Source organism: Dioszegia hungarica (genome assembly GCF_025882075.1).
Source record: "Dioszegia hungarica strain PDD-24b-2 chromosome Unknown MKK02contig_31, whole genome shotgun sequence".
Classification (NCBI taxonomy): domain Eukaryota; kingdom Fungi; phylum Basidiomycota; class Tremellomycetes; order Tremellales; family Bulleribasidiaceae; genus Dioszegia; species Dioszegia hungarica.
Genome location: NW_026515780.1, coordinates 21,819 through 47,618, shown reverse-complemented (window position 1 = coordinate 47,618; position 25,800 = coordinate 21,819). Strand labels below are relative to the sequence as shown.

The 25,800-nt window shown below is 55.4% G+C and overlaps 10 protein-coding genes across 10 annotated transcripts; 7 read left to right on the top strand and 3 right to left on the bottom strand.

Moving 5' to 3' along the window:
- Window positions 1–97: 97 nt before the first annotated feature.
- Window positions 98–2,120, top strand: MKK02DRAFT_20909 (uncharacterized protein; the record flags this gene model as incomplete). Its single annotated transcript, XM_053086333.1, has 13 exons — window positions 98–313; window positions 374–399; window positions 546–591; window positions 640–754; window positions 816–905; window positions 954–1,046; window positions 1,098–1,163; window positions 1,218–1,306; window positions 1,368–1,545; window positions 1,603–1,610; window positions 1,787–1,874; window positions 1,930–2,036; window positions 2,067–2,120. The coding sequence occupies 13 exons, from the start codon at window positions 98–100 to the stop codon at window positions 2,118–2,120; spliced, it is 1,176 nt and encodes a 391-aa protein (XP_052941873.1).
- Window positions 2,121–2,319: 199 nt separating this feature from the next.
- MKK02DRAFT_30643 (uncharacterized protein) lies at window positions 2,320–3,718 on the top strand (the record flags this gene model as incomplete). The annotated part of the gene is made up of 6 exons (XM_053088098.1): window positions 2,320–2,431; window positions 2,690–2,855; window positions 2,956–3,055; window positions 3,189–3,336; window positions 3,430–3,609; window positions 3,684–3,718. The coding sequence occupies 6 exons, from the start codon at window positions 2,320–2,322 to the stop codon at window positions 3,716–3,718; spliced, it is 741 nt and encodes a 246-aa protein (XP_052941872.1).
- A 793-nt stretch (window positions 3,719–4,511) lies between these two features.
- MKK02DRAFT_41238 (uncharacterized protein) lies at window positions 4,512–6,432 on the bottom strand (the record flags this gene model as incomplete). The annotated part of the gene is made up of 11 exons (XM_053091489.1): window positions 4,512–4,772; window positions 4,824–4,913; window positions 4,959–5,046; window positions 5,108–5,150; window positions 5,197–5,396; window positions 5,446–5,617; window positions 5,664–5,829; window positions 5,888–6,123; window positions 6,189–6,252; window positions 6,310–6,372; window positions 6,421–6,432. 11 exons carry the CDS (start codon window positions 6,430–6,432, stop codon window positions 4,512–4,514), a joined length of 1,395 nt encoding a protein of 464 aa, XP_052941871.1.
- A 1,405-nt stretch (window positions 6,433–7,837) lies between these two features.
- On the top strand, window positions 7,838–8,820 carry MKK02DRAFT_35521 (14-3-3 protein; the record flags this gene model as incomplete). Its single annotated transcript, XM_053089195.1, has 6 exons — window positions 7,838–7,901; window positions 7,936–8,242; window positions 8,292–8,462; window positions 8,508–8,609; window positions 8,654–8,721; window positions 8,771–8,820. 6 exons carry the CDS (start codon window positions 7,838–7,840, stop codon window positions 8,818–8,820), a joined length of 762 nt encoding a protein of 253 aa, XP_052941870.1.
- A 584-nt stretch (window positions 8,821–9,404) lies between these two features.
- Window positions 9,405–10,423, top strand: MKK02DRAFT_41236 (cytoplasm protein; the record flags this gene model as incomplete). The annotated part of the gene is made up of 6 exons (XM_053091488.1): window positions 9,405–9,654; window positions 9,880–9,927; window positions 10,001–10,038; window positions 10,103–10,184; window positions 10,278–10,342; window positions 10,409–10,423. The coding sequence occupies 6 exons, from the start codon at window positions 9,405–9,407 to the stop codon at window positions 10,421–10,423; spliced, it is 498 nt and encodes a 165-aa protein (XP_052941869.1).
- Window positions 10,424–10,948: 525 nt separating this feature from the next.
- Window positions 10,949–12,677, top strand: MKK02DRAFT_20854 (inner membrane protein import complex subunit Tim54-domain-containing protein; the record flags this gene model as incomplete). The annotated part of the gene is made up of 2 exons (XM_053086324.1): window positions 10,949–11,416; window positions 11,502–12,677. The coding sequence occupies 2 exons, from the start codon at window positions 10,949–10,951 to the stop codon at window positions 12,675–12,677; spliced, it is 1,644 nt and encodes a 547-aa protein (XP_052941868.1).
- A 346-nt stretch (window positions 12,678–13,023) lies between these two features.
- Window positions 13,024–13,942, bottom strand: MKK02DRAFT_35519 (Isochorismatase-like protein; the record flags this gene model as incomplete). Its single annotated transcript, XM_053089194.1, has 4 exons — window positions 13,024–13,188; window positions 13,243–13,299; window positions 13,355–13,413; window positions 13,477–13,942. The coding sequence occupies 4 exons, from the start codon at window positions 13,940–13,942 to the stop codon at window positions 13,024–13,026; spliced, it is 747 nt and encodes a 248-aa protein (XP_052941867.1).
- Window positions 13,943–14,341: 399 nt separating this feature from the next.
- On the bottom strand, window positions 14,342–20,248 carry MKK02DRAFT_41233 (P-loop containing nucleoside triphosphate hydrolase protein; the record flags this gene model as incomplete). Its single annotated transcript, XM_053091487.1, has 22 exons — window positions 14,342–14,462; window positions 14,518–14,864; window positions 14,909–15,159; window positions 15,216–15,336; window positions 15,387–15,829; window positions 15,874–15,980; window positions 16,036–16,299; window positions 16,347–16,433; window positions 16,483–17,659; window positions 17,707–17,995; window positions 18,044–18,214; window positions 18,271–18,525; window positions 18,573–18,796; window positions 18,853–19,052; window positions 19,096–19,181; window positions 19,230–19,300; window positions 19,345–19,444; window positions 19,491–19,598; window positions 19,648–19,896; window positions 19,963–19,997; window positions 20,050–20,126; window positions 20,184–20,248. The coding sequence occupies 22 exons, from the start codon at window positions 20,246–20,248 to the stop codon at window positions 14,342–14,344; spliced, it is 4,848 nt and encodes a 1,615-aa protein (XP_052941866.1).
- A 341-nt stretch (window positions 20,249–20,589) lies between these two features.
- MKK02DRAFT_20848 (kinase-like domain-containing protein) lies at window positions 20,590–22,415 on the top strand (the record flags this gene model as incomplete). The annotated part of the gene is made up of 6 exons (XM_053086323.1): window positions 20,590–21,293; window positions 21,427–21,568; window positions 21,616–21,888; window positions 21,938–22,029; window positions 22,090–22,218; window positions 22,262–22,415. 6 exons carry the CDS (start codon window positions 20,590–20,592, stop codon window positions 22,413–22,415), a joined length of 1,494 nt encoding a protein of 497 aa, XP_052941865.1.
- Window positions 22,416–24,186: 1,771 nt separating this feature from the next.
- On the top strand, window positions 24,187–25,218 carry MKK02DRAFT_30635 (uncharacterized protein; the record flags this gene model as incomplete). Its single annotated transcript, XM_053088097.1, has 1 exon — window positions 24,187–25,218. One exon carries the CDS (start codon window positions 24,187–24,189, stop codon window positions 25,216–25,218), a length of 1,032 nt encoding a protein of 343 aa, XP_052941864.1.
- Between the last annotated feature and the right edge of the window lie 582 nt (window positions 25,219–25,800).

Here is a 25,800-nt window from a genome sequence, read left to right as displayed (position 1 = left end):
CCTGGCATCTCACGGGTATCTCACGCATACCCCCAGCAATCACCCAGCGACGCAATCCCAGCGATAACAAATCACTCAACTTCGATCAACCAACAAGATGTCAGCACCCAACTACCAAGCGTCTAACGACGACACGATCGTCCCCAACAAGTCTGGCTTTGCCGCCACTAATGACGGGCACGGCTCTGGCTCTGGCTCGAACGACGACGACCTGCACCGATACGTCACGGATGATGTGCCGCGGAAGGCCAAGATGGGGATCGCCGATGGCGCCGGTGCTCCGCCTAGGCAGGCAAGGGGTGACGGGATTTTGGTGAGTTCATCCGTCTTCTAGCTCCTGGCATAGTCATCGATGGAGCTGACTATGGTGTAGATCGTGCAGCCTCTCAAGAAGAACGAGTGAGTCCAAGCTCGATGGCACGAACCCCCTTTGCAACTCCACATTCCTCAACATTCCTTCTCCCCCTTCTTAGCTTCTATCTGCTTCTATTATCCCCTGCGCGCGCTAAGCCACTCCATGGAGTTACTGAAGCTGATCTGAGCAGTATGCAGCCGTCGTACGCTCAGGACCTCGGCTCCAACACCATCGAGGTAAGTTGGTATGACCGCTCGCTGCCGAAACTTCCGCTGACCACTCAGCACGGTGTATACGGGACGATGATGAACAGTCTCGGAGCCTGCATAGGTGCTATTGGCGCCATTCCCTGCTGTCCTCTTCCTAGTCCTTTCCGCTCGGTACAACAAGGTTCTGTCGGTCAGTTCAGTCTCTCCCGACCGGCGTGACGGGCGCCAAACTTCATGCGCTAATCTGGAAGGTCTCATCAGTCGATTCGGTCAATTCTACAAGTCGGTCGACCCGGGACTCGTGCAGGTCAACGTCTGTTCCGAGGAGATTAAGATCGTCGGTACGTCCATCTTCTATCCGGCCTGAGCTCGACGCTGACTCCTGCTAGACGTCAAGATCCAGCTTTCGCCCGTCCCTCGCCAGACTGTCCAGACCAAGGATAACGTCTCGGTCGACGTCGATAGCGTGATCTGCTGGCATGGTGAGCTTCTTTTGTCGAGAATGTGTCGTCCTGCCATAGCTGACCAGCTAGTCATCTCCCCTTACCGAGCTGCTTTCGGTATCAACGATGTCCGTCTTGCCCTGGTCGAGCGTGCTCGTAAGTCCCAACACGCCCTTCAATTGGTAAGGGGTCTTCGCTGATCTCCAACAGAGACTACGCTTCGCCAGGTCGTCGGTGGTCGTGTTCTCCAGTCCGTCATCTCGGACCGTGAGGGGCTCGCACAGGAAGTCGCCGAGATTGTGAGTACCCTCTCCCCATTCTCTGGCCCGTTCAGCTGGGTGATAGATTCTGACTCTGCAGATCGAAGCCACCGCTGAGAAGTGGGGTGTCGCCATCGAGTCGATCCTCCTCAAGGACATCAACTTCTCGATCGAGCTCCAGCAGTCCCTCTCGTCTGCTGCTACCCAGAAGCGGATCGGAGAGTCCAAGGTCATCGCTGCGAGGGCGGAGGTGGATGCTGCGAAGTTGATGAGACAGGGTGAGTCTTTCCTTCCGTGATCTTGGTCAAGCACGGGATTTAGCTGACGCATCTTAGCTGCTGATGTGAGTTTATTCCTTCCACCTCCATTTGCCTTCCCTCACCCCTTCCCTACGACCTTTTCTCCTACTATTCCCTCCCTCGTGACCAAGCCTCCCAATGTTAAAGACCTTTCCTCGGTCTTCATTAAACATACTTGATGCCGACGCTCCCTCCCCCGCGCCCATGCTGACGACCTCAGATCCTCGCCTCTCCTGCCGCGATGCAGATCCGTCAGCTCGACGCGCTTCAGAACATGTCGAGATCGGCGGCCAGCAAAGTCATCTTCGGTAGGTCTTGCTCGCTCTCGCACCCCTGGAGATACCCCATACTGACAAACACCAGTGCCCATGAACCTCGGAACGATGGGCGGCTCGAGCGGTCTCGACCCGGTCATGAACCAGATCGCGGCCGACGGGAACCACGCCGAGGGCTCCAGCTCGGGCTACCAGGTCCAGCAGCGAGGCCAGCAGGGACAGGAGGGTAACAACATGGCGTTGAATGCGGGGATGATCAGTTCGATGTCTCAGCTCTAATTGCGAGGAACGAAGACGATGGCGGTCTGGCGGCGAGATATGGTCAACTAATATAGGAGGCAAGCAAGACTAATCTGTATCTGTATATAATGTGATATGATGAAGCAAAATGTCAATCGCGATCGACTTGAGGGATTGAGCTATAGTACAATTCTGGTGCTCTCGCAGCTTGTCACTCTGAGTGCACAAACTAATCAGTATGACAGCTGGGAGCAGCTATATCCCTATGGAGGAGATGGAAGCGGCGCTGTCAACAGATCTCGTATCACTTTCACTGTGGGCATCGGGGCACAGATGCGTGACATATCCAGGTCGGTGCTCAGCCTGGCAGTAGAGGTGAAGGTAGCTAGTAACTCAGCGAGACAACGTCTTGGGGACCCATGGCGCTCGCTCTTCCTGGCTAGCCAGCTGCCTTGTTATGCCTAGAAGAGGCGTATGCTCTTCCGCTCTTCCAATCACCAATCACCAACAACACGTCGCCTACTGACCTACCGTCTCGCCAGCCTCCCCATAGACCTACGAGCTGATGGATAGTCTTATCTGAAACACATGCCGTGCCTGAAACACAGCTCAAAACCTTGTTCTCCTTCTTTCCGAGCGGATGTACCCCCGCTTGCGCTGGAACGTTCCAGTGCATCCGGGCGTCTGGACAGCGCTCTCTTTCGGTCTTTGTATTTACTTCTTGGAAACCTCAGCTGGTGACGCAATGGACGGAGATCACTCTCGCGACCCATGGTGAGCACCATCAGATTCTAAACTCTCTTCATTGCTCACCCGCGGACGCACAGCTCTGGCAACTTGACGCGGCGTTTTGTAAACGCTGACGTCTTATCAGTCCGTATGTTCACCTGTCCGACTTTGGCGCTGGCTTCGCTATGGGGGCGATAGGAGGCGGAATCTGGCATGGTATTAAGGGAGCACGGAGCAGTCCCAAGGTGAGTCATCGATGTCGCTCCCTTTCTTATTCATTTGCGAGACTGTCACTCCATCGTTCAGCTCGCTGTGTTGTGCCTTCTTCCTACTCTTATTCCTACACGCTAGCTTGACGAGATCTTTCTGATCATGTAGGGGAACCGGTTGATAGGCTCACTTTCAGCCATCAAGGCCCGAGCGCCCGTCGTAGGCGGTAATCTCGCCATCTTTGGCGGACTGCTATCTACCTTTGAGTACGTGCGCAGTGAAGGGGTACAGACAAAAGGAGGATCCGTGGAATTCTGTGGCTTCGGGAGCGCTGACAGGAGGTAGTTTGGCAATCAGAGGTAAGGATATCTGGACACACGTGAAGAGGCCCAAATCGCTGATATCTCAGGCGGACCACGAGCGATGATGGGGTCTGCAGTAAGCTGTGCGATCTTGATGGGGGGTGTTCCAGGGTACGCACCTCTCGTATCTCCACTGTCAGCTGTTAGTGGTCCCATGCTCACCGGCTCTGTAGGGGTGGGAGTAGTCATGAGCAGAGCACTTGCGCAGCCTATTCCACCAACGCAAAGTTAGTCACCTAAACCCTAATTGCTGCTCCTCCTCTGTCTATTGGGACTTATCCATGTGTGCTGATAAGCCTAGTACCGACATCGCCACCTCTATCGCTGGCAGCTTAGTCTCTTGATTTACTACCCAGACCATAACTCACCACACACACACACACCACTCAACACTCCACAACTCAACATCGCGGTTCTTATATGTAGAACAACGACATCACCACTCAGGTTCTCAGACTTGTACATTTTACATTTGCTATCTCATTTACTCTGTAGCTAGCTCGATCATCTGTCAGTATACATTGTAGCTCTAGTCCGAATTGTCAATACAGCACACATGTAGCCACTAGTCGGACCCTAGATCGCGATCGCCTTGCGCTCGTCAGGGTTTGTTGTGCTTAGCTCGGTGGGTACGGGAGGGTCAAATGCGTCCGGTGGTCAACTCACATTGGGGATATCGGAGGTGTGAGCGGTATAAAGGGAGATTGGAGCTTGAAGGGCTTGTTCAGCTGTAGTACCTTTTGGGAACTTCTTTTATTAGTAGTTTTGGGCATTTTGGATACCCGTATAGATCATTTCCGTCGGAAACACATTTTCGATCCAGACAGTCATTTAGTGTTGTAAGGGGTGCGTCAGTCCGTGTCTGCGTATCGTCGTTCACCTGCGCTGATCATATCTCGGCCGGGGCGAGGAGCTGCGCCCTACCCGCGCGAAAAGTAGTGAGTGAGCTGCATACCTACAACCCCTAGATACCCTGAACATATCCCCCATATCCACCGCATCGTCCCCGACCACATGTCCCTGGGCGCTCCGATTAATTGCTGGGGCGGCCGGCGGCGGTCCTCAACCCGACGCTTCAGTTCCCCTCCCTAGGCCCCTCCTCCTACCCCTTCCTCCCTCGAATAAGGGGCTATGAGCTCTCCTCATCCTCATCATCGCTCATACTCTCTTTGAGCATCTCCAACAACTCATGCGCCTCACTCAACTGCGCGACAAGAATCGCCTGGCCCTCTGGTATACTCCCGTCGTCCGCGCAGAACTTGCCGTCTTTTCTCAGTGAATCGACTTGGTGCAGGGCGAGATGGTAGGGATAGAGATCGCGGGGCGAGTAGGGTCCGCCGTATTTCAGGACTTCGTTTAGGCACTTCTTTATTGTCGACAACTTGTTGGCCTGGGATGTCAATCAGCTGGGTGCGACAAGGGAAAGTTCAAAGCAGCTCACAATAGGCATGAGTTCCTCGGATATGGGTTCTGATTCCGACATGAGCCGATATATCAGACCGAAACACCTCCGGAGGAGGAAGAGGAGAGCCTAGATGTCAGCTTGGACCAGAAATGTCTGCAAGATCAAGCTCACATATTGCCCCTCGGCCTTGTGACCGTCCGCATCAACAAATTTCCCATCCACCCGCATCTGGTCAATCTCGCGTAATGACATCGAATAGCTGTGGGATCAGCTTTTGCAAGACGGGACCACACATCTTTGCACAAGACGCTGATACGTACTTGTACAGATCCGTTTCCCTCAACGTCCATCGATGTGTCAATACTATACTCGTCAGCTTTACCTCCATGATGAACAGTCTGTAGCTTACATAGCTGATCCAGTTGAGCCTTCATCTCGCTCAATCGATCATATATCGGTCTCAACCCCACCGCAATCTCATCCTCCGCCTCTCTCGCTTTGATATCCTGCGCCATCTCAAAGCCTGTATCGAGCAGACCGGAAAGTAAGGCTTGACCCTCGGGTACGGAGGATCCGCCCGGACCGAGAAACTTGCCATCTACCCGTTTTCTACTAATCAGCTATGTCCTCCCTTCACGATGAAGCCTACATAGCTTACGCGTCAATCTTCCGCAACTCCTCCAATAACGCCTTGAGCTGCGTCTTGTTCGCTTTTGGTTCGGCCGAGAGCATCGCCAGCTCTTTCCGGATCGTCACGAGCCGCTGATGTATGGGTACAAGCTCGACCGAGAGGAACGATAGCGCATCGAACAACTCATTGAGTTGTCGTTCTGCCCATCAGCCTATCTTCCCAAATATTCAATGGCCAGTACTCACCCACACCGTCCAGCTTCTTCATCATCAACCGCACGATCGGCTCCGGATGCTTGTCCGACTCCATATCCTTCTTGAGGATCTCTTTGAGCGCGTCCAGGCGTTCCCGGAAAGGTATGATGAGCTGGTCGGTGTATGCTCCGGTCTCATTCATGTGGAGGAGGATTTGCTGTCTCGTTAGCTGAGCCCTGCGCCAGGAATGGTCAACTTCAGGACGAAAAGCTCACCCGCATAGAAGCGATCTGGCAGTAGATAGCCGGCGTCTCCCTGCTCTTCCCAATAGTCAAGAAGAACAGACTGAGAAGGGCAAAGACGTCCGCGAGGACCGTATCCACCCGGTTTGGCTCGGACTGGGTGGACGTGCCGGTAGGGCCTGTACTTGGCCCGCCGTTGGAAGAGGGGTTGGGTGTGGACGAGGAAGAGGCGGGGGCGTTGTCTTCCCGGATACCGTTCAGGCGGGTTACTGAACGTCAGCGCAACGTTCAGCTGGGATGACAAAGGTAGAATCTACTAGGCGAGAGGGCTTACCCTGCTTCACTACCGAGTTGTAGATGGACATGACATCTTGCGCGCGGATGAACTTGGTCGTGTCCTATAGATCAGCTTCTAGTCCCGAGCCTTATGCAACAAGGAGAACTCTATGGTTCACCTTCTTGAGCGCAGTGAGGCGGTTTCGAATCGTAATGAGCGCTTCGAGAATAGGCAGCTCCTCCTGCGGGACGTCAGCTGCTGCTCTGTACTGGAACTCTTCGAAACTGACTTGAGGGACCATCATCGCAGTCGAGCGGTGGTTGGGATATAGGCAGGAAAGTGGGGAAGGTTCCTGATTGTCCTTGAATGGATTATGCTTGCGATAGCTTTGACTTGTGATTTGCGAATGCGGTTATTTCCCTGCCGGCTATTCGAGAGCTGTAGCTACGTGTCTTTGTTGGAGATGGTAGCCTTGATGCTTGATGAAGCTATGAAGGCGAGAGTTGGAGAAGACACAAATAGAAGGCAGCAGAACAAGTCACTCGGAGGATCGGCTGGATTCCTTCGGCTGAGTCAAGGCTGGGGATCTAGCACGCCTAATGGATTGCAGATCTGCCAGGCACGTGCGATAAGGCACGCGCCGGCACTGACGCGCCTAATTCGATCACGCGCACGACGCGCCTGTAATGCCACATTCCCGTAACTCCGGATTCGCCGCCGCCCTTCTCTCCCTTTGTTGCCCCTCCGGGCGATTGAGATTTCAGGGTCATTGACTACGGCCCACTGGCTCTGGGTGTGACGCTCAGCCAACCCACTCCATTCATTCCTTACCACTCTCTATACATCTATAGCTACAAAGCTACCTATCCATCTACCTTACTTTATACAATACAAACAAAGGTGAGCGTCGTGCTGATACAGGATACACAGGACACGGCTCTATCGAACAAGAGATGGAGGGACGGGCTGGGAAGGCGGTGCAATCAGGAGGAAGGCATTAGTGGAGCGTGATAGGGGTGTGACTTGATCGACCGTTGGGGTGTTGGGCGAGGAGGGTTCCTTTGTCCAACAAAGGGTCACGGGGAGGGCGGGCGTCAACTGCCGGAGTGATGAGCCAGCAGAAGTGGCACACGAGCATTGACAACAAAGAAGGAACACTGCTGATCTAGTTCCTTCCCCGCTTGGACCGTCCCGTCATCCTATCGTCGCATCACATACCTTCATCTCATTCATCGATCTACTATACCTCAACTTTCGCTCGTCCTCTACGACCTCTCAACCACCGCTACTTCCCGCCAACTTGATTGCATCAACAGACAATAGCAACCGTGAGTTGAGTCGCATAATCCCTCATCACACGCGTCGACGCGCCATTTCCTCATTCCGCCTCTTGGCATTCCTCCCTATCTGCTTCTCGCTTTGAGGGCGGGTCTTGCCAGAAGAGAGAGTCACGTTGAGGGATAACGATTCGGCGCGCGGCCCGGTGGCTGGACAATGAAGCCCGAGACCCAAACAATAGATAAAGGAGATAAGCTGACTGAGCTTCTTTCTTCTCTTCATTCCGCCCCTTACCATACTCGAACGCGTATCATCTCGCCCTTCCTTCTACTTGCCACATCGCCCATACTCTCCATCGTCCATACCTCAACATGCCGATCGCTACCACCTCCCCATTCGCAATCGCCAAATCGTCCTTGCCCAAACAGATGACCAGCCGCGAAGATTCCGTCTACCTCGCCAAGCTCGCCGAGCAGGCCGAGCGGTATGAGGGTGAGTCGTTTATCGTGTTCAGCGCTGACTTTAGAAATGGTCGAGAACATGAAGCACGTCGCGTCGTCCGACCAGGAGCTCACCGTCGAGGAGCGCAATCTCCTTTCGGTCGCCTACAAGAATGTCATTGGTGCGCGCCGTGCGTCGTGGCGGATCGTGTCGTCGATCGAGCAGAAGGAGGAGTCCAAGGGCAACGAGGCCCAGGTCAAGATGATCCGCGACTACCGGGAGAAGATTGAGGCCGAGCTCGCCAAGATCTGCGAGGACATTCTCGAGGTTCTCGACAAACACCTCATCCCCTCGGCCGCCTCGGGCGAGTCCAAGGTGTTCTACCACAAGATGTAGGTCAAGCGTGCGGAAAGACTGACTAGGAGTGTGCTAATTCCGTAGGATGGGAGACTACCACCGATACCTCGCCGAGTTCGCCACTGGCGACAAGCGCAAGGACTCGGCCGACAAGTCCCTCGAGGCCTACAAGGCCGCGTCCGACGTTGCCGTCACTGAGCTCCCTCCTACACACCCCATCCGTCTTGGTCTTGCGCTTAACTTCTCGGTCTTCTAGTGAGTGCACCGGCGCAAACGCCCTGTACTTGGGCTCATCTTCAGCTACGAGATCCTCAACAGCCCAGACCGCGCTTGCCACCTCGCCAAGCAGGCGTTCGACGACGCCATTGCCGAGCTCGACACCCTTTCCGAGGAGTCTTACAAGTGAGCTTTTCTCCACGGGGAGAATGACAAAGCTGACGTAGCAGGGACTCTACCCTCATCATGCAGCTCCTGCGGGACAACCTGACGCTCTGGACCAGCGACATGAACGAGGGTGAGCTAGCCGCTCTGAAACCAAGGCGAGGAATAAGCTGATCATACAGACAAGCCGAAGGACGAGGCCGACGAGGCACCCAAGGAGGAGGCGGCTTAAACTCATAGAAAGAAGGATAACGAGGCAATCTTTTTTCCACATAGTTTAGGGGCTACCGGTCTTCCCTTCCCTTCTCCTCTCCCTTCTCTCTCCCTCCCTCACTCCTCCCGCACATATCCGCTATGTGTATCCGTATCTCTCGCATTCCACGACCCACCCGCTCTCCCCGCTCCCCGCTCCCCCGTCTATAAGATGTCTTCGAGTTATTGCAGTGATGATACAAATTTTCCGACTCTCAGGTCTAGGGGGAATGGGCATGAGCTTGGCTACTGGAATGTCTGATTAGAGGGCCGGCTGGACGCGCACACGGATAGTATTCTGTTCGTACTATCGGTGTTGCTGGTTCTGGTGGTCCCGGAACTGTGACGGCATGGGAATGTTTGTCTAGTCGCAATTTCTGAGCAGACAAGGACCGCCAAAAGCTGTGACCTCTATCGACCCTCTATCGAACACACATCAGCCTTGTCTGATCCAAACCGCTCCTCTTCTCCTTCTCTATCTGCTCGCGCTTCTTCGCCTTCCAAGCCCTATAACAGCGAAGAGAGCGTCACTTCAACGCTCGCGCCCAAGTCAGAGCTCTCACGATGGACCCCTCCTCCTCCTCCTCGGAACCCACCCCACTAGCGACTTCCACGCCGGCCTCTGCACCTGCACATGGAGAGAATACATACGACCCCCTCCGGTCAGACGAGGCCTTCCACCCGCTCAATAACGCGACGATCACGGTCCGGATCATCAAGTCGTTCGAGTACCGGACGTTTAGGGGGATGGTGCTCAAGGGGGTGAACCTGGGGGAGGTTACGGTTGGGGAGTTGATGGAGAGGTGTAAGCGAGGTGAGCTTTTTCGTCTTCTAGCGAAGGGTAAGGGTAAGGGCTGCGTGGATATGGTGGAAGGAAAAGCAGGGGTCTAGGTGGTTCTGAGCAGGAACTGGCTGGAGGAAGTTGAAGCTCCAGAGGATTGGATTGGCTGAGGTCCTGTTCCTTGGTGCCGAACAGACTGACTGACTGTACTGATATGCCTATTCTGATGGGTTGATCAACACGGGGCTGATGCGATAGACATCAAGACTGCGCCGGGTTACAAGGCGTACAGGAACCTCGAACTCGGTCAGTCCTCCGCTTGTCTTCCCCCTGCTTCTCCTTTGACCTCGAGGCGAAGGTCAGAAGCTGACAATGCCAGATACACTCAAGCTGTACACTGTTGCGCACGGAAGCAAGGTCAGCTTTCCGCCATGATCCACCGTTTGGATCGTCTAGGTGAACCCTGAAGCTGACGTAGCAGACGACCAATCTGATCATCAACCTCGACAAGGATGAGTGGATCTTGACTGATATGGGTAAGACGCTCGCCGAGATCGGAGCGAGTAAGTCGACCTCTGGACTTGAAGACCAAGCTACCAGCTACCGCGCCCAGAGCCACGGAAGCAGCGGCAGGGGAAGTAGCTGATAAGTGGCAGAGAATGAGACGGAGCTCTCGCTGTTCAATCGGAAAGAGTACGAAGCGTTCAAGGCGAACCCTGAGGTAAGCTGGCTCTTGAAGCGTTGCCGCTTTTGATAGGGCGCAGGGTGATGCAAGCTGACCTGATAGGTCATGTGGGACTGACACCGGCTCGATTTGGGGAAGGAGGGAACACAACGAAACTACCGAAATACGACCGACATGCCGTGGAATCCGACATCGAGCACGCATGGTCCAGTACATGTTGGGCACCGATACGGGGGGGTGGAGAACACTTGCCTTACTCCATGCCCGGAATCGCCTGAATGGCCTACGACAGGAGGTAAAGCACAAGAAAGAGGGGATCATCTGTACGACCTGGAGACGATATAATGCTTAAACGGGATAGGGAATATATATGACTCAGAAAGGCTACCCAAGCAAGCGATACCAGCACTATACAGCCGTCTGTATTCGTCACTAGTATCGGGTTGCAGCAGGGTCTAACACTTCTCATGATCAGAGACCAAAGACCAGCAGGCGAGCCAGTAAGCTCCGCCACTTCCGTCGGAAGCGACTCTGAAGTGGAATTTCGGAGCAAGCGAGCAAGCGGAAAAGTTGCCTCTCCACCTATCCTCCTCTTTCGTTCATCCACACTCAGCCCATACAGCAAAGCACGTCATCAGCGCCATGTCCACTCCTCCTCCGCCGACCCCTCCTCCCTCTGTCCCACCACAACAACCCCCTCCTATCCCCTTCTCCGCCACCCCTCCTGCACCCCCACCCGGCGGCCCTGCCCCTGTCGCTCCAGGCGCTCCAGGCGCCAAACCCCCTCTCGAACCCCTAACAGGCTTCCGCTCCGCTCTCGAACATACTGGCCTCCCGCGCTCTGTGTTGACATACAAGCCCCGCCTACCCTCGCGCAACTGGCTCATCTTTTGGTCTGTCCTTTCCAGCGTGTCATACCTGTACTATGACGACCGCCGGCGGTGCAAGAAGATCAAGGCCGAGTATATTGCCAAAGTAGAGCATTTGGGGAAGGAGGTGTTGGAGGGCGGGAGCCTGGGGCTGGTTAGGAAGGTGAGGGTCCTAGCGGCTAGGTGGCCGGAGGATGATGAGGCTGATAGAGGGGCTAAATATTTCCGCAAGTACCTCAAGGTGAGTTGGTTCCTGGGGTGGAATATACACCTGGATAGATGTCGATATTTACGCGGGTATCCTATGACCTAGTGCTGACTCTCAGCCATACCTAGTCGCCGCGGGTATAGACTACGACACCCTCCCCCCACCTTTATACGGCGCCATAACGCGCCAGACCCACGCCGCGATCCTCACCGCCCGTCGACAGAAACTAGGGCTGGAACCCACCCCCGTTCCTCTCTCTGTACCCGGCGCCATCGATCCAGCGGCGGTCGAAGCGAATGACCTCGCGGGCGGTGTGATTCTGATCGGTCGGCCGAGTCTCAAGGAGTATATGGAGGGGCTGAAGCGGGGATGGGCGGGCTCGGTAGATGAGTGGGTATGGGAGAAGGAGGTGGAAGCGCGGATGAAGGGGGATGGGGTATTTGAGGGGCCTGCAAGCGAAGTGGGCGAGGCGAGCTCGGGCGCGGAGTTTGCGGCGGACGTGCCCACGACACAATCGTCCGGGATGTCGCCTACCGGCTTATCATTCCTTAACCGACCTCAACCATCCCTCTCCTCTGCGTCCGCATCGCAGGCCGGACCCCAGGTCCCCACACACATGCACCTCCCGCCCAACCCGCTCCCACCACAACCTCCATTGCTCCTCGTCCCCTGGACCAACCACCTCGGCTTCCAACAGATCCCCTACATGATCTACGATTTCTTTACTGAACACCGTAAAGTCGAAGAGGGCGCCAAATTGGCTTATGCTCTCATATGCGGCCACACCCGGCCCTTCCTCGCTTCCTCCTCCTCTTCCTTCCCTACCGCCAACACCTCCTCCCCCTCTCCCTTCTCCTCTTCCGAAGCTCCCGCTTCCACCCCCGGCTCCCTCGGCCCCGGCCTAGGCTCCGACCTAGACTTTGACCGCCAAGCCGAACGATACTTCAAAAACGATTTCGACGACCTCCCCGCCCGCCTTCAAAAAGCCAAAGACGACTATTACCCCGATCTCTCTGCCCGCCTCGCGGACGTCCGGGCACTAGCGGCCGGCGAGAGGGAGTTGACGGATGCGGAAAAGAAGAGCACCAAGCCGCTCGTCAGCGAAGAGGATCTACGGGATGAGCGCAAGAAGAAGGAGTTGCGGTGGAGGGGCCAGGTGGAAGGGTGGGGGATTGTGAGGAAGGAGCAGGGGGTGACGTACGAGGATGGGTGGGAGGGGTGGTTGAGCGTCTTTAGGGAGCCGAGGGAGGGGGAGGGGGAGGGCGCGAAGAAGAATGAGGAGAAGGTTTGGTAGATGAAGCTAAGATCAGGGATCAGGAGGGGCATCCGTATGGTTATCACAGCTCTGGGATGTATTGAGTTCTTGGGTTGATTGCGCTGGAATTTGGCGCTCATATCCCCCACGCCAGCTACTCAAGAGCGTAGTCGGTGAACCGGACGATCATCCGGGAAATGGGGGAGGAGAGGAAGTGGGGGTCCCGTCCTGAGCTTTTCCTGACATGCAACATAAAACCTGGTATCAACTCTCCTGATTGACTCATAGTTGTGATGCAGATTGACACCTCTGATTATACTATACTGCTTATCTTTTCCCCTCACACCTGCTCCTCATAGCCCGCTCTCGATGATCGTTGAGTCAATCAGAAAGTAACTGGCCCACTCCGGTTGAGCGCGCCAATAGCCTGGTCCAAGCTGATAACGTTCAACTGATCCTTGGGGAGGATGTACTGCAAGATCGTCTTGTAGATCCCGTTATCGGGGGGAGTCTCGATAACGTTGTCGGCGATGACATAGACGTTGTAGTTCTGCTATCTTAGCGAGGACCCCTCGATAGAGTTAGAGATACTCGTAGAGCTTACGAGGTCAAAGAGCCGGAGGGCGGTTGAGAGGATGACGGCGGAGGCACGGGTACCGCTCTGATCATTAGCTCCAGCACTTGAGATGGCTCCAGGGTTTTGCAGAGGGACATACCAGGATGACAGTGTCGATCTTATAGCTCGACAGGATCTCCTCCATGGCATTACCGGCTCCTGCTTGATCAGCCTCGTTCTTCACGCACCATCATTCTCATCAAGAAAACTGAGATGACTCACCAGCATAGAGCCTCGTCTTGGGCATGATCACATCCCGATTCTGCAGCGGCTTGAACGCGCCATAAATCTGCCCCGCCGGGCTACTCTCCGTAATATTCCCCAACCCCCCAATGACCTTCTGGAACGGCACCCCCACACCTAACTCCGGCCTCAGCACGTTCGAAAAGTAGATCCTTGTCCATATCGTCAATGGCGGAGGGTTCTGCGCCTGAACGGCATTGATCCACGTCACCGTAGAGTTGATGAGCTGCTGGCCTTGGGAGGTGGTATTGAATGACCCGTAGATCCCGTTGATCATGTCCAGGTTGAGCACGGCATAGTTGCGCCCGAAGGAGAGCGAGGTGTTGTTGCTGGGGATGGACGAGGTGATGTTGCCGTAGCCGAGGCCGGTGGCATTTTGGGCGAGGACCTGCACGGCGGGGGCCGCGAGGGAGAAGAAGGCGATGAGGGTGGAGGTGAGCTTCATTTTGAGATGGGTGAGTAGAGGTGGGAGAAGAGGGTGCATCCGTTCAGTTCAGTCTGACTATATACGATTTCAGAGGGTGGACCACGTTCAAGGAGGCCATACGCCGGTGGAGGCTGGCAGCTGGTGGAGGTGGGGCTGGATGGACTTCACACGCTCGATCCGGCAGCATGTCTCAGCGTCGATCTCCCGCTTCGGCTTGGCACCGATTTACATCCATCATCTTCGGACATTCACCTGAACTCCGCTCGGCGCCGTAACTCCGGTCGAGGAACGCGGTCACGGCGTTAAGTACAGGAGCTGCTTCCCATACGGGTCTCTACAAGATAGCTGACATGCGGATACCTATAGATGACAAAAGAGAGAGTCTACAAGTGAGATAAGTTAAGCAAGACCGCCAGTCTACTGCTTATGCCGCCTGAAGAGCTTGGTAAACCAGGATGAACCTGATGCCTGCCTACTCTCCTCTTCCCGGACATTATGCGCCCGGACGATACTCAAAAACGCAGTTTCAGTCGACGCCCTAAGCGCATTAGCTAGCTGACACTTCACACAAAAGATAATGGACTTCAACTCACTCATGCAGCGTCACATCCAACCCAAGCTCCCCCTTGACCCCCTCCAGAACAGCCAATAACCGCCCCACCTCTTCCTCCCTCACTCCCGGCACACTGATCCTCGTCAACGTGTCCAGACTCCGTTCTGCCTCCCCAAAGCCCCTTTCGTGCAGATAATCTAGCACCTCGCCCACTTGCGTCGCAGGCAGGTGGATCTCGTATGTCGCAAACCGAGATTTCAGGCTGGAAGGGGTTCCGACCGCGAGCATTTTGGAAGCGACGATGCCGACTCGGGAAGAAAGGGCGTCGACTTCTTCCATCGAGTGGGTGGTCATGACGACGGCGCGGTCTTTGGTCAAAGCAGCGAGCTGTATGTCAGCTGACTTTCCACTATGGGTCAGGCGGGACGTACCGTTGTCCAAGCCTCGCGTTTTGAGAATGGGTCGACACCACTTGAGAACTCGTCAATGAGCACGACCGGCCGATCGCCAATCAAAGCAATAGCCAGACCCAGCTTGCGCTGATTTCCGCCTGAAAGACTGGTAGCGAGCTGGTCTGCCTTGACGAGCAGTCCAGCCGCTGACAGAAGAGCGTAGATGTCGTGCTTGAGAAGTTTGCGAGGTACGCCTTTGAGTCGGCCGTATACCCAAAGGTGCTGGCTGACTGTGATCTGTCAGCTCTGCAGACATGATAGGAAAGCACATGAGAAGCCAGCTTACCGGTCAAATGCTGATCTATTGTGTTATGCTGCGGGCAGACACCAAGTTGCGCCCGCGCACCGTTCCTCGAATTTACGATCGAGTGTCCGGCGACGTGGACGTCTCCAGCAGTTGGCAATTCCTGCCCGATATCAGTATAAGTCCTGGATCATCAGGCGATCGCAGACTCACCACACCCCTAATCACCGCAAGGGTCGTCGTCTTCCCCGCTCCATTCGGTCCAATAAGCGCAAAGTTCACCCCCGTCTGCACTCCAAACGAAACATCATTGACCGCCAATGTCTTGCTCATCCCAAAGCGCTTCTTCAACCCCAGGACCTGAAGCATATCCGGCGCTCCCTGAATCAAGCGTTGCTTCTCCTCGATGACGTCGGCGGATCGCGCGTCGTCCGGATCATGCGCGATACCCTTGAGACGCGAGCGGTAGAGGAAGGCAGGGAGTGGAGAGCCCGAGTCGACATACACGAGGACGGCGAATGCGAAGAAGGACTGGAGGATCATGTACAGGATGGGACCGCCGAATTGCATGATGTTGGAGTAGGGGTCGTCCGAGTAGTCGCCGAGACCGTCGCAGAGGAGGTTGAACATATTGATGGAGACGAGAATGGCGCGGACTGCTTGTCAGCCACGGTTAAAGTTTGGAGAATGACAAGCTCACCAATACTGGGTACAGGGTTGATGAGGGAGATCGTGAAGTGGGCGATGGTCATGTGGTACGCAGCACTAGCACTCCGATCATAGGTCAAGATGAGGAGGTACGACGCCCTATATTATCAGCGTCCGGTCTCGCTTGATCCTTCTATCGGGCAGCCGGACTCACAAGTATAACATAAACAATATGACGTTACTCCCGGCGACCAACGCCCAACTCGCCAGCGGACTCGTCAAGAACAGCGCAAACATGAAGCTGTACAGCGTCGCGCTGATCCCGTACAACAACAAGCAGAACCAGACGTAACCGATCGCGTTGAATTGAGACGAGACAGTGGCAAAGATGATGGTGATGAGGGTAGAGATGGTGATGATGGGGGGTAGCTCCCAGAGAAGGTGGCCGAGCCAGAGAGCGACGGGCGAGGCACCGTTACTGCATGATCAGCTGAGCTCCGCAGAAGGTGTCGAGGGGCAGCTCACCTGTACTGATTCGCTCGGACATTGCTGGCCTTTTCTTGAGTGGGATAAATAACGGCAAATGCAGGCCAGACGGCCATACCCAGACCACTGAGGAGTCAGCTTCTGTGGTCCGTCAAGCAGTGCAATCGAAACTTACAAGAATCCGAGCCACTTGATAGCAAGAACGGTCGAGCTAAAATCCGGGGCCGCCATGAACCTGAAAGACAAGTCAATGCGGAAAAGCCTTCCGATCTGCCCGATCCCCAGCCCAGTGATGTTGGGAGTCGAGATGGAGTTCAGCAGCTGGTTGCTCAGGAGATTGAGCACCGACTGTCCCTTCTGCGTGAACGCCTGTCCCTCGTATGCGAACAGCGCGGGCGAAGTGGCAACATTGCTTGGCAGCGAGATACCACCGTACGAGATGTTGGCAGTGGTGTCCGCAAATGTCGAGATGAAGGTCGCGTTATTGTCCACTCGCTGAACGAGGGGGAGGACAGCGGGATACGCCGAAAAGAGGGAAGAGGGGGAGATGACGGGCGGAGAGAAGACCGCGGGGTAGATGGAGTAAGGGTAGCTGAGCCGCTGGAGCCGCCGGTTGGTGAGCACCAAAGCGCACGTCTGGACCCGGCCGTACATGTATCCGAGCGGGATGGTTGCCGCGGCGATAGTGACGATGAGGCCGATGACGGGGAGGACCCAAGCTCGGCGGAAGACCATCCACCGCTTGACAAAGATGGTGAACGCGTCGATTGGGGTAGCGAGGAAGACATTCCGTTTCCGCCCCGGTGAGAGGGCGAGAAGGACGGGTGTGTTGGTCCCCGGGTAGGCGTGCGACGCTTCCAGATCCTTCTCTAATCCATTTGGTGGGGTGGACTTGTCCAGGTCATCCGAGTCGGACCCGGTGGTGCTGTCCAGAGGCACCATCTCGATCGTGTCATGCCCGGCAGGATCCAGCGCCGGTACAGCTAGAACGCCCTCCTCTTTCTCCGCATTCAAGTCAAGGAAGACCTGCTCCATCGTCGCCGAGTTGACCTGATACCGCACGTCCCGGCCCGATGCGCGCTGGCGTTCAAGCTGACCGACGAGCCGACGGATGGGCGCATAGTCGGTCGTACCCGTAAAGTACAGCTTCTTGCCTTTGGTTTCCCGCTCGATAAGGCCTGCGCCGAGGTCTCCGAGGTGGACTTCGGGACCATTCTCGGGCACATCGACAGACAGGACGAAGCCCTTCCCGATCTGCGTCTTGAGGGCGACGGGATTGTTAAGGGCGAGAAGTCGACCAGGTTGCTGTAGAATAGCAACATGGTCTCCGAGATAATCCGCTTCGTCCAGGACTGATGATCAGCAACACGCACTCCGCTCAGTAAAAGCACACACTCACAATGCGTCGTCAGAACAATAGTAGCGTTCCCTCGATTCGAGCTGATCAACTTCCAGATCGCCCTCCGACTGAGCGGATCTAGACCACTCGTGATCTCGTCCAGAAGCAGCAGATTGCTACCGCCTGCCAAGGCGCACGCCAGCTGTAGTTTCCGCTTTTGCCCGCCCGACAGGTTCTTACTGTAAAACTTGACCTTTGGGCCGAGGTCCGACCGCTGGAGCAGCTCGAGGTCGGATTCGGTTTGGTGGTGTGCCGATGAGGATTTGATCTGGCGCCAGAGCGAGATGTGCTATATCATTAGCTTGAATTGCCTCCTGATTGAGTGATCCAGGCTCACTTGTTCACACGTCAACTCGTCCCAGAGCACATCCTTCTGACTCGCAATCCCTAAGCACAGATCATCCGCATATCGTATTCTCCCGCCAGTGGCACTGATGAGCCGAGCGATAGTATGCAGGGTGGTCGACTTGGCCGCTCCGTTGCGTCCAAGGAGGCAGAAGATCTCACCCTAGAACGTCAGCTTCGAACGCCTTGTGGGGATTACCAACGTGAGCTTCAGCTGACCTTTGGCACAGAGAAAGAGAGATCCTCAATCGCGACAACATCCTTCTTCCTTCCGATCAAGCCCATGAAACCGCCCTTGTAGACCTTCCTGATGTGCTCGAGCTGGACAGCCGTACCCGCGGGCAGCTCATCCCCTACATCTGCCGACTTTCGGCCAAATAATCTGCGCCAAAAAGAGACGTAGTCTGGGGGTCGGACGCCATAGATCCTGGATTCAAAGTATGCAGCGATGAGGGGGAAGAGGAAAATGTCGACCTAACTTGTCAGCTCTGGGTTGAAAGACGGAGCCAGTTCGAGCTTACGATAGCGATGACTAGCAGCCATGCGACGGGTGCGTCTCCCTCCGGGCTGACCCGGGTGAGCCGGATGGACTCCCTTGGATTGCTCCGTTCCCATGCGACCAGGGCCTTCGTGAAGAAAGTGAAAAACATGGGCGGGAAGAGGAATGTCAGGAGCATCTGGAGACCGGCGGATGATACCCGAAGGAAGAGCGCAATGAGACTGAAGACGATGGCGAGGAACGTGGCTGGTCGGTCTCAGCTTTTGGATTTCGGCTACCAGTTGGGACTCGGCAGGACTTACTGAAGATGGCGGCAAGTGTACTCGCGTCCTTGAACCACACAACCACCAGTTGTGTCCAGCTAGCCAGCCCCAGTCCAGTGACGATGTACAACCCAATCAGAAGACCGAGACTGGTCCCCTTGAACACAAAGACCTGGAAAATAATGGCGATGCCGATCCAAGCAGGTAGGTAGGCGGCCGAGAGGGAGAGATGCCAAGATCTGACGCGTCAGATATGCTGTATGATGTACTGGGCGAACGTACATGAATCGAGCCGATCTTCTGCAACCCATAGCTTCCAGATGAGATGTGAGCAGGCTGGACCGCTCGGAGGCGATACTTCCAGGTAGCTTTTACTACATCAGCTATGTACGCCTGGAGAAGAGATATGAGCTTACCTGATACACGATACCCAGGAAATCTAGGAAGAAAGCGAGTACGAGCAGATCCCGGATACCTCCCAAATAGTCTGGCCATTAGCTTCGCCACTGGTAGAATGGCAGCATGGCTCACTGATCCGGTTAGTCTCTGCCAATTCCTCGGCGGACTGATTTGTGTACTCCCATGACAATGGCGACGGAGGCAAGACACCGGTAGACATGCTGATGAAGTTCTGACCATCAGCAGCTGATTCCGAAGGGTCACCGGTGGCAACATACGCTCTCGATTGCCCATTGCAGAGGCAGCAGCCGACTCTGCACGTCATCCTTCGAGTGGTCCCAAACGTCAATATTTGACAGTCCGACGTCCGCTCGGATCGTATAGTTCTACTCTAGTCAGTTTCGTGCTCTCGATATCGGTGTCAAGCTGGCGCACCAGCTGCTGATTGTTCGGGTCGATTCCGGAAAACAGTACACCCGCATAGCACTCGCTCCGCCCGTTGAAGTTCGTTGGGCATTGCCTTTCGAGTTGAGCATTTGTCTGCACTCGTACGATATTCGCGTCCCCGCGATTGATCCCCGAGAGCGCTCGCGAGAGCAGATCTTCAGCAAGCGCGGCGGCGGTATTATTATTAGTGGGGACAGTGTAGACTAGCTTGAAGCCCCCAAGATTTGGCGAGAGTGTCTGGAGGGGAGCTATATATCCTGGCCCGAGCTACTGGGTCAGAATCAACCTTGAGATACGGCTTACGACTCCAATGAACGAGAAGAAGTTTTGCGCGTTGGCTGTTGAGATATCAGCTCCGCTTGCGGATAATGTCCATGCTGGGACCCTTACCGAAAAAGGCGGCGTATGCTATAGGCAGCAGGAGAGCTCGAAAGATATTGATGATTCTATAGTGCCAGAGAACGATCCTGTACGAGTATCAGCAACTGGAGCAGTTGGCCAAGATGAGGAGCGAAGCGACTGACATATTCTTACGCACTAACGCCGCTGTCTGCCGCCAGAAGGTGCCTGTCTTAGCCATGGCGGGCATGATGTCCAGAACTATCGATACAGTGGCATGAGATGATCCCCTACAGATACAGACCGAGAGATAGATGTGGTACGAGTGTCCAAGAGGACCAAGAGATCGAGGTCAGAAGAGCTGCGGTGCCGATGTCATCGGTGACCGAACTAACTTTCGTCAATAATGCCGTAAATGAGATTCAGCCGGGGTTTATCCGGGAGGTGCCTTTCAATTTCAGCTCAAAAGCTTGGAGTTTGTGCTATCTCTTTCAGCTCATCTTTGTATCTTTACGACAGAGTCAGCGTGACATTGTCTAGACGTACCCGGCTCGCTGAAGAGGTGATATACATCTTCGCTGCGGCCCAAAAATGGCAACTTCAGGCTCCACACCGCCGCATATCCAGCCGGAAGCTGGTCCCTCGGCGCGTTCACCAGCGCAGCGGAATTCCGTGGCAGGTCCGTCTTCGCCTCAATTGGCAGAAGAGGGGAGCTCCGTCATCAAGCGGAGGGCTGTGAAGTCGCGGAAAATTAGGCGCCCGGACGATGTCTCCCTAGGTGTGGACGCAGAAGAGCCATCTCAGGGGGACGTGGCGCCTCAACGGAACGGGGGTGCGGCTGGACCTTCTCGGTCTCGGTCAGCATCACCATCGCGCCGGTCAGTCCCTACTCGCCCAATATCGCCAGCCGTCCGCCGATCCGCTTCTCCAGAGAAGCCCGACAAGAGGATAGCGGAACCGGCTGAGCGGACGCGACCACCCGCTCCTCCGCCCCGCTTCGCCCGTCGATCCCACCTTGCTCCATCCCGCAGCTCCCATCCTCCACTCCTCCCATGTCGTTCCGTCTACTCTTACACGCGCCTCAATCACATCGAAGAGGGCACATACGGCGTCGTCTTCCGCGCCAGGTGTAACGATACCAACCAAATCTTTGCGCTGAAAAAGCTCAAGCTGGAAGAGGAAAAGCAGGGATTTCCGATTACTAGTTTGAGGGAGATCATGGCGCTCATGGTAGCGGGGGAACATCCGAATGTGGTGGGGATCAGGGAGATTGTGGTCGGTGAAACGCTGAATCAGTGAGTTTGACCGGCTAAGTACGCACGGACTAGGATATGATCTGGTTGGGAGCAGGCTCGAAATAGTGATATCGCGTTCAGAAAGGCATCAGTACAGCCGAGTGATGTGTGAGATGGTGTGCTGACGATGCAGAATCTTCATAGTCATGCCATTCATCGAGCACGATCTCAAGACGCTCCTCACCGACATGCCCCACCCTTTCCTCCAATCCGAAATCAAGACCCTCATGATCCAACTTCTCTCTGGAGTAGCATATTGCCATGCCAATTGGATCGTAGGTCGTCGTTCTTCTCTATTGAGCCCCATTAGCTGACGCTGCAGCTCCACCGTGATCTCAAAACCTCCAATCTCCTCCTCACCAATCGCGGCCAGCTCCGCATAGCCGACTTTGGTCTCGCTCGTAAATTTGGCGACCCGTTACCCCCGATGACCCAGCTCGTCGTCACGCTGTGGTATAGAGCGCCGGAGCTGCTACTGGGCGCGAAAGAGTACTCCACGGCGGTGGACCTCTGGTCAGTGGGGTGTATCTTTGGGGAATTGTTGGGCGGGGAGGCGATGATGCAGGGTCGAGGGGAGATCGATCAGATCGGCAAAGTGGGTCGATGTCTGCTTTCCACCCCAGAGAGCTACTGCTTACTTTTAGATCTTCATGCTTCTCGGTCAACCCAACGAGGACGTCTGGCCAGGCTACAATTCACTTCCGCTCGTAAAGAATCTAAACCCTATCGGCCCACCGTAAGTCCCTCAGCTCTTCTGAGTCCTTGTGACCTGCCATCATTGAGCCAACTTCTACAGCTTCTCTGTCCTTCGCCAGCGCTTCAAGCAGCTCACCTCATCCGGACACAATCTCCTGGCCGGTCTGCTCATGTACGACCCCGCACGCAGGCTCTCCGCGGACGAAGCAGGCAAACACCCCTACTTCGAGTGAGTTGACTAAACCTATCCCGCGACTCAGCTGATCAGGAAGGGAAACACCTTTACCGAAACATCCCGACCTCTTTGCTTCCTTTCCATCCGTCGCGGCTGGGGAGAGACGACATCGACTACTCAAGAGCCCGCTGGCGCCGGTCAACGCGCACAGGGTGGAGGATGACGGGATGGACCTGGAAAGCTTTGTGTGAGGTGTATGAAAGGATGAGTGTGGCGGCTGGAACCCCATGGTCAGCACAGCTATTTACCGCGCTTTCCTGCTCTTACACGTGTGAGACTGTGTGACACTGACCCTCCTTACACTCTTAACAGTGATTCCGTTTCATACGGGCACAGCAGCTGCACAGCTAGCCGCCGCGCCTTCCTGTCCTTGCGCGTGTGAAACTGACGCTCCTTTGGACCCCTGAGGCTGCTTGCATTTTGCCGCTCGTGCAAAGGCTGGATATCACTATGCTGCCTCCATATAAGTAGTGCTGTCATCCACGCTCTCTCACCCATCTCACATCATCTGCTTCAACCTCCCCTCATCACGTACCATAGCTTTCAAACATCACACATCCCACATCACCAGGCACTCAGTTGTCCACAAAGCATCATGAGAGTCGTTCCTCGGCGATCCTGTGCGGCCGCGTCGGAGAGTCAGTCGGCGCTTGGCAGCATCTCAGATGACGCATCCGAAGGCAACAACACCGCCTATCTCTTCGCCACCACCCATCCTGACGGCAAATGGGACGCGTGCATGATGGCTACCAGTGCGCGCAGCGAGAACGATCCCGAGCTCGACACCTTCATCGCCCAACTGAAGACCCTGCTCGAGGACAATGTCGGCCTGACGAGACTTCTGGACAGGGACGAATTGCAAGACCGTCTCTCGCGCTGGGCGGAGGATGTGGGCCGTGTTACGATGCCAGGCAGCACCATCGTCACAGAGGTCTTCGACAAGGATGACGAGTGCAGGGCCGCTGCGAGGAAGTGCGAGCTGAAGGTGCATGGGAAGACGACAGTGGCGACACACCCCGTCCTTGGCAGACTGACTTCGATGTTGCAGGATCTCAGGTTTTGGTAGGACGCGAGGCGGCGGTCGGCGAGAGAGACTTGGTTTCGATCAAAAGGCAGGAGGAAGAGGAGGGAGCTCGAAGAGTCAGTATGCGACCATGTCAGTCATGAATCGCACCATTTACCGACACGGTTGCCCCACCAGTATCCACCGTCGCGGAGCTTGGCATTCTGCGTCGCGCATTCTAAGCTGACCCTGACAATCCTTTGATAATAGTCATGAGTAGTCTCCAGCGATAAGAGTGGGCCGATGCAATGGCCGACGCGATCCAGCTCGTACTTTTTCATGGTGATGTCATGAGGGCTGAAACCTGGGCGCGTGAAGCGGCCGGCGGAGCTGAAACAGCAAGCAGACGGGAGAAAATCATCCACTGTTTGACCCCTTCCTTTCGTACCAGAGTTGGGGCATATTTAGTCCCCTGAAACGGTCCACACGGAGGTCACCCTGGTACTCTGACGTGTTACAAGTCGGCCAGGGTGCCCAATGACAGGATCCCGCCACTCTGATTTGCGCCAGGTCTTCACCCTGCGTACCGGACACAGGGATACAGGGGCAAAGGGAGCGTTTCCAAAAGGGATGATTAAAAGGCTGAGCGGATCCCTCAAGTCGTACGTGCAGCATTAGGGATAGATTGAGCTGACCCGTACCCCTTGGCCACGATGTGCAGTCTCATGGGGGATCCCGAGGCGTCTATATAAACGGGTCATCATGCGCCCTGTTTCCCCATACCAATCATCCCCCTCTGCTCTTACCACACCCACATCACCTACACCACGCAACACAACTTCACACTCTTCCACCACCTCCACAATCCACCGCAATCCTCACTACATCACCGCCAAATCACCTCACTACGCACACGTACCCTCACCCCCTTGCGCCCCACCACAACGCCATTCCGCATCATGCCTTTCAGCAGCATCTACACTGATCGCGTTGGCAGGGAGACTGGTGTCATCGCCAGCCGTGAAGGCTTGCGCTTCCTCAACAAAGTGCTCGTTCAAGATTCATCCAACCAACAATCGTCGATTGTACAGTCGATCAGTGAATTTGCACAGTCCTTCGTGGCGTCGGCCTCCCTCGTGTCGTTCAGCCCCCAGACTTCCCAAAATCCATCCTCGGTCCCTCAAAGCTCACTTACATACACACCTTCCGCGCCTCCCAGTCGCTTGAGACGATCACTCTCACGCTTCAAGCGGTGGACAAGTCGATCCGACGCCTCATCCGCCACCGCACGTGGTAGTGTCACTGTGACTAACGGCCAGTCGACTTCGCCGCCATCCTCCCACGCGCTTTGCTCCACCGATCCTACTTCTACCGATACGATTCGGCGATACAGTGAGAACGTGAAGCGTATGGTGGAAAGGACTGCCAGTAGCATGTGTAGCAGTATACACACCAGACAATCCAAGTCCGGCTACAATACCACTTCACTCGGAGACATCAAGGAAGAGGGCTCCGAAGAGGACCAAGACACCACCAACTGCGGCCAAGGCCCCAGTCAAACTTGCGGAACAGGTATTATCCTGCCCTCTCTGACTGGCCAGTCACCTCCGCCGTCGGATGGAGGTTTCACTTACACGGGGGCGGCGTCTGGCTCCAACAGCACAGCCGCTGAAAGCCACTCCACCGTGCGCCAGCCGGAAGGAGTTCAGAGTCTATATGCCAAGGCGGGCGGCTATGTGACGGAGGGGCTGCAGACTGTGATGAGCGCTGGTGGTATGAGCTATCCGGAGATCTCTGCCGGCGTCTCCTCATACGCCCAATCGAGCTTAGCGGCGGCTACGAGCTTCTCCAACTCGGGCTTCCAGGCGGCTTCGGGCTTTATGTCGTCTCTGTGGGGCGAGCAACCCAAAAATACAAGTGAGGTTGTCAGCGGTGACGCTACGGCGCGGAAGAATGACCAGACGTTCACAGCCGGAGGCGATTTCTTGTAGGTGTAGGAACCGACGACATTATATCGGTGGCGAACTACTCTGTCGGATAGTCATGGGCCTCAGATCTAATCGGGAGATACTCAGTACTGGTATGACATAGTTACTGTAGTCATACCGTATATAGACGTATCTCGGTCGCGCGTTAGGCAGGACCTCTCGTCAGGAATGTACCTTGGATGTGTATTGGACTATGAGGTGCTCTGCAGACGCGGCCTCATATCAATCTTATGCATCGAGTCGGAGAGCACTATTGTGCCGCAAACCGGGCCGCCGATGCTATATGAAGCCGCAGGAGCAGTTGATATCTCTTGAGCTTGATTCCGTCTCGATCTCAGGCAGGCTGTGTCGATTGATCTGTATGACACGATGACAACTCTGTGGCGAGCATCGAATAAGGGACGCCGGGGAGATGAGCATGGAACTAAATCCCCTGGCTAGGTGTCCCGAACATGGCCATCCGAAAGCGTCAACATGAGGAGCCCCACGCGCTTGTCCTGACTTCACCTCCTGTTAGAAACCAGCCACGGGGCGGGGGTCTAGCCATGGGATTGGGTGGGAGGTGAGCATGAATCACCCCGCTGA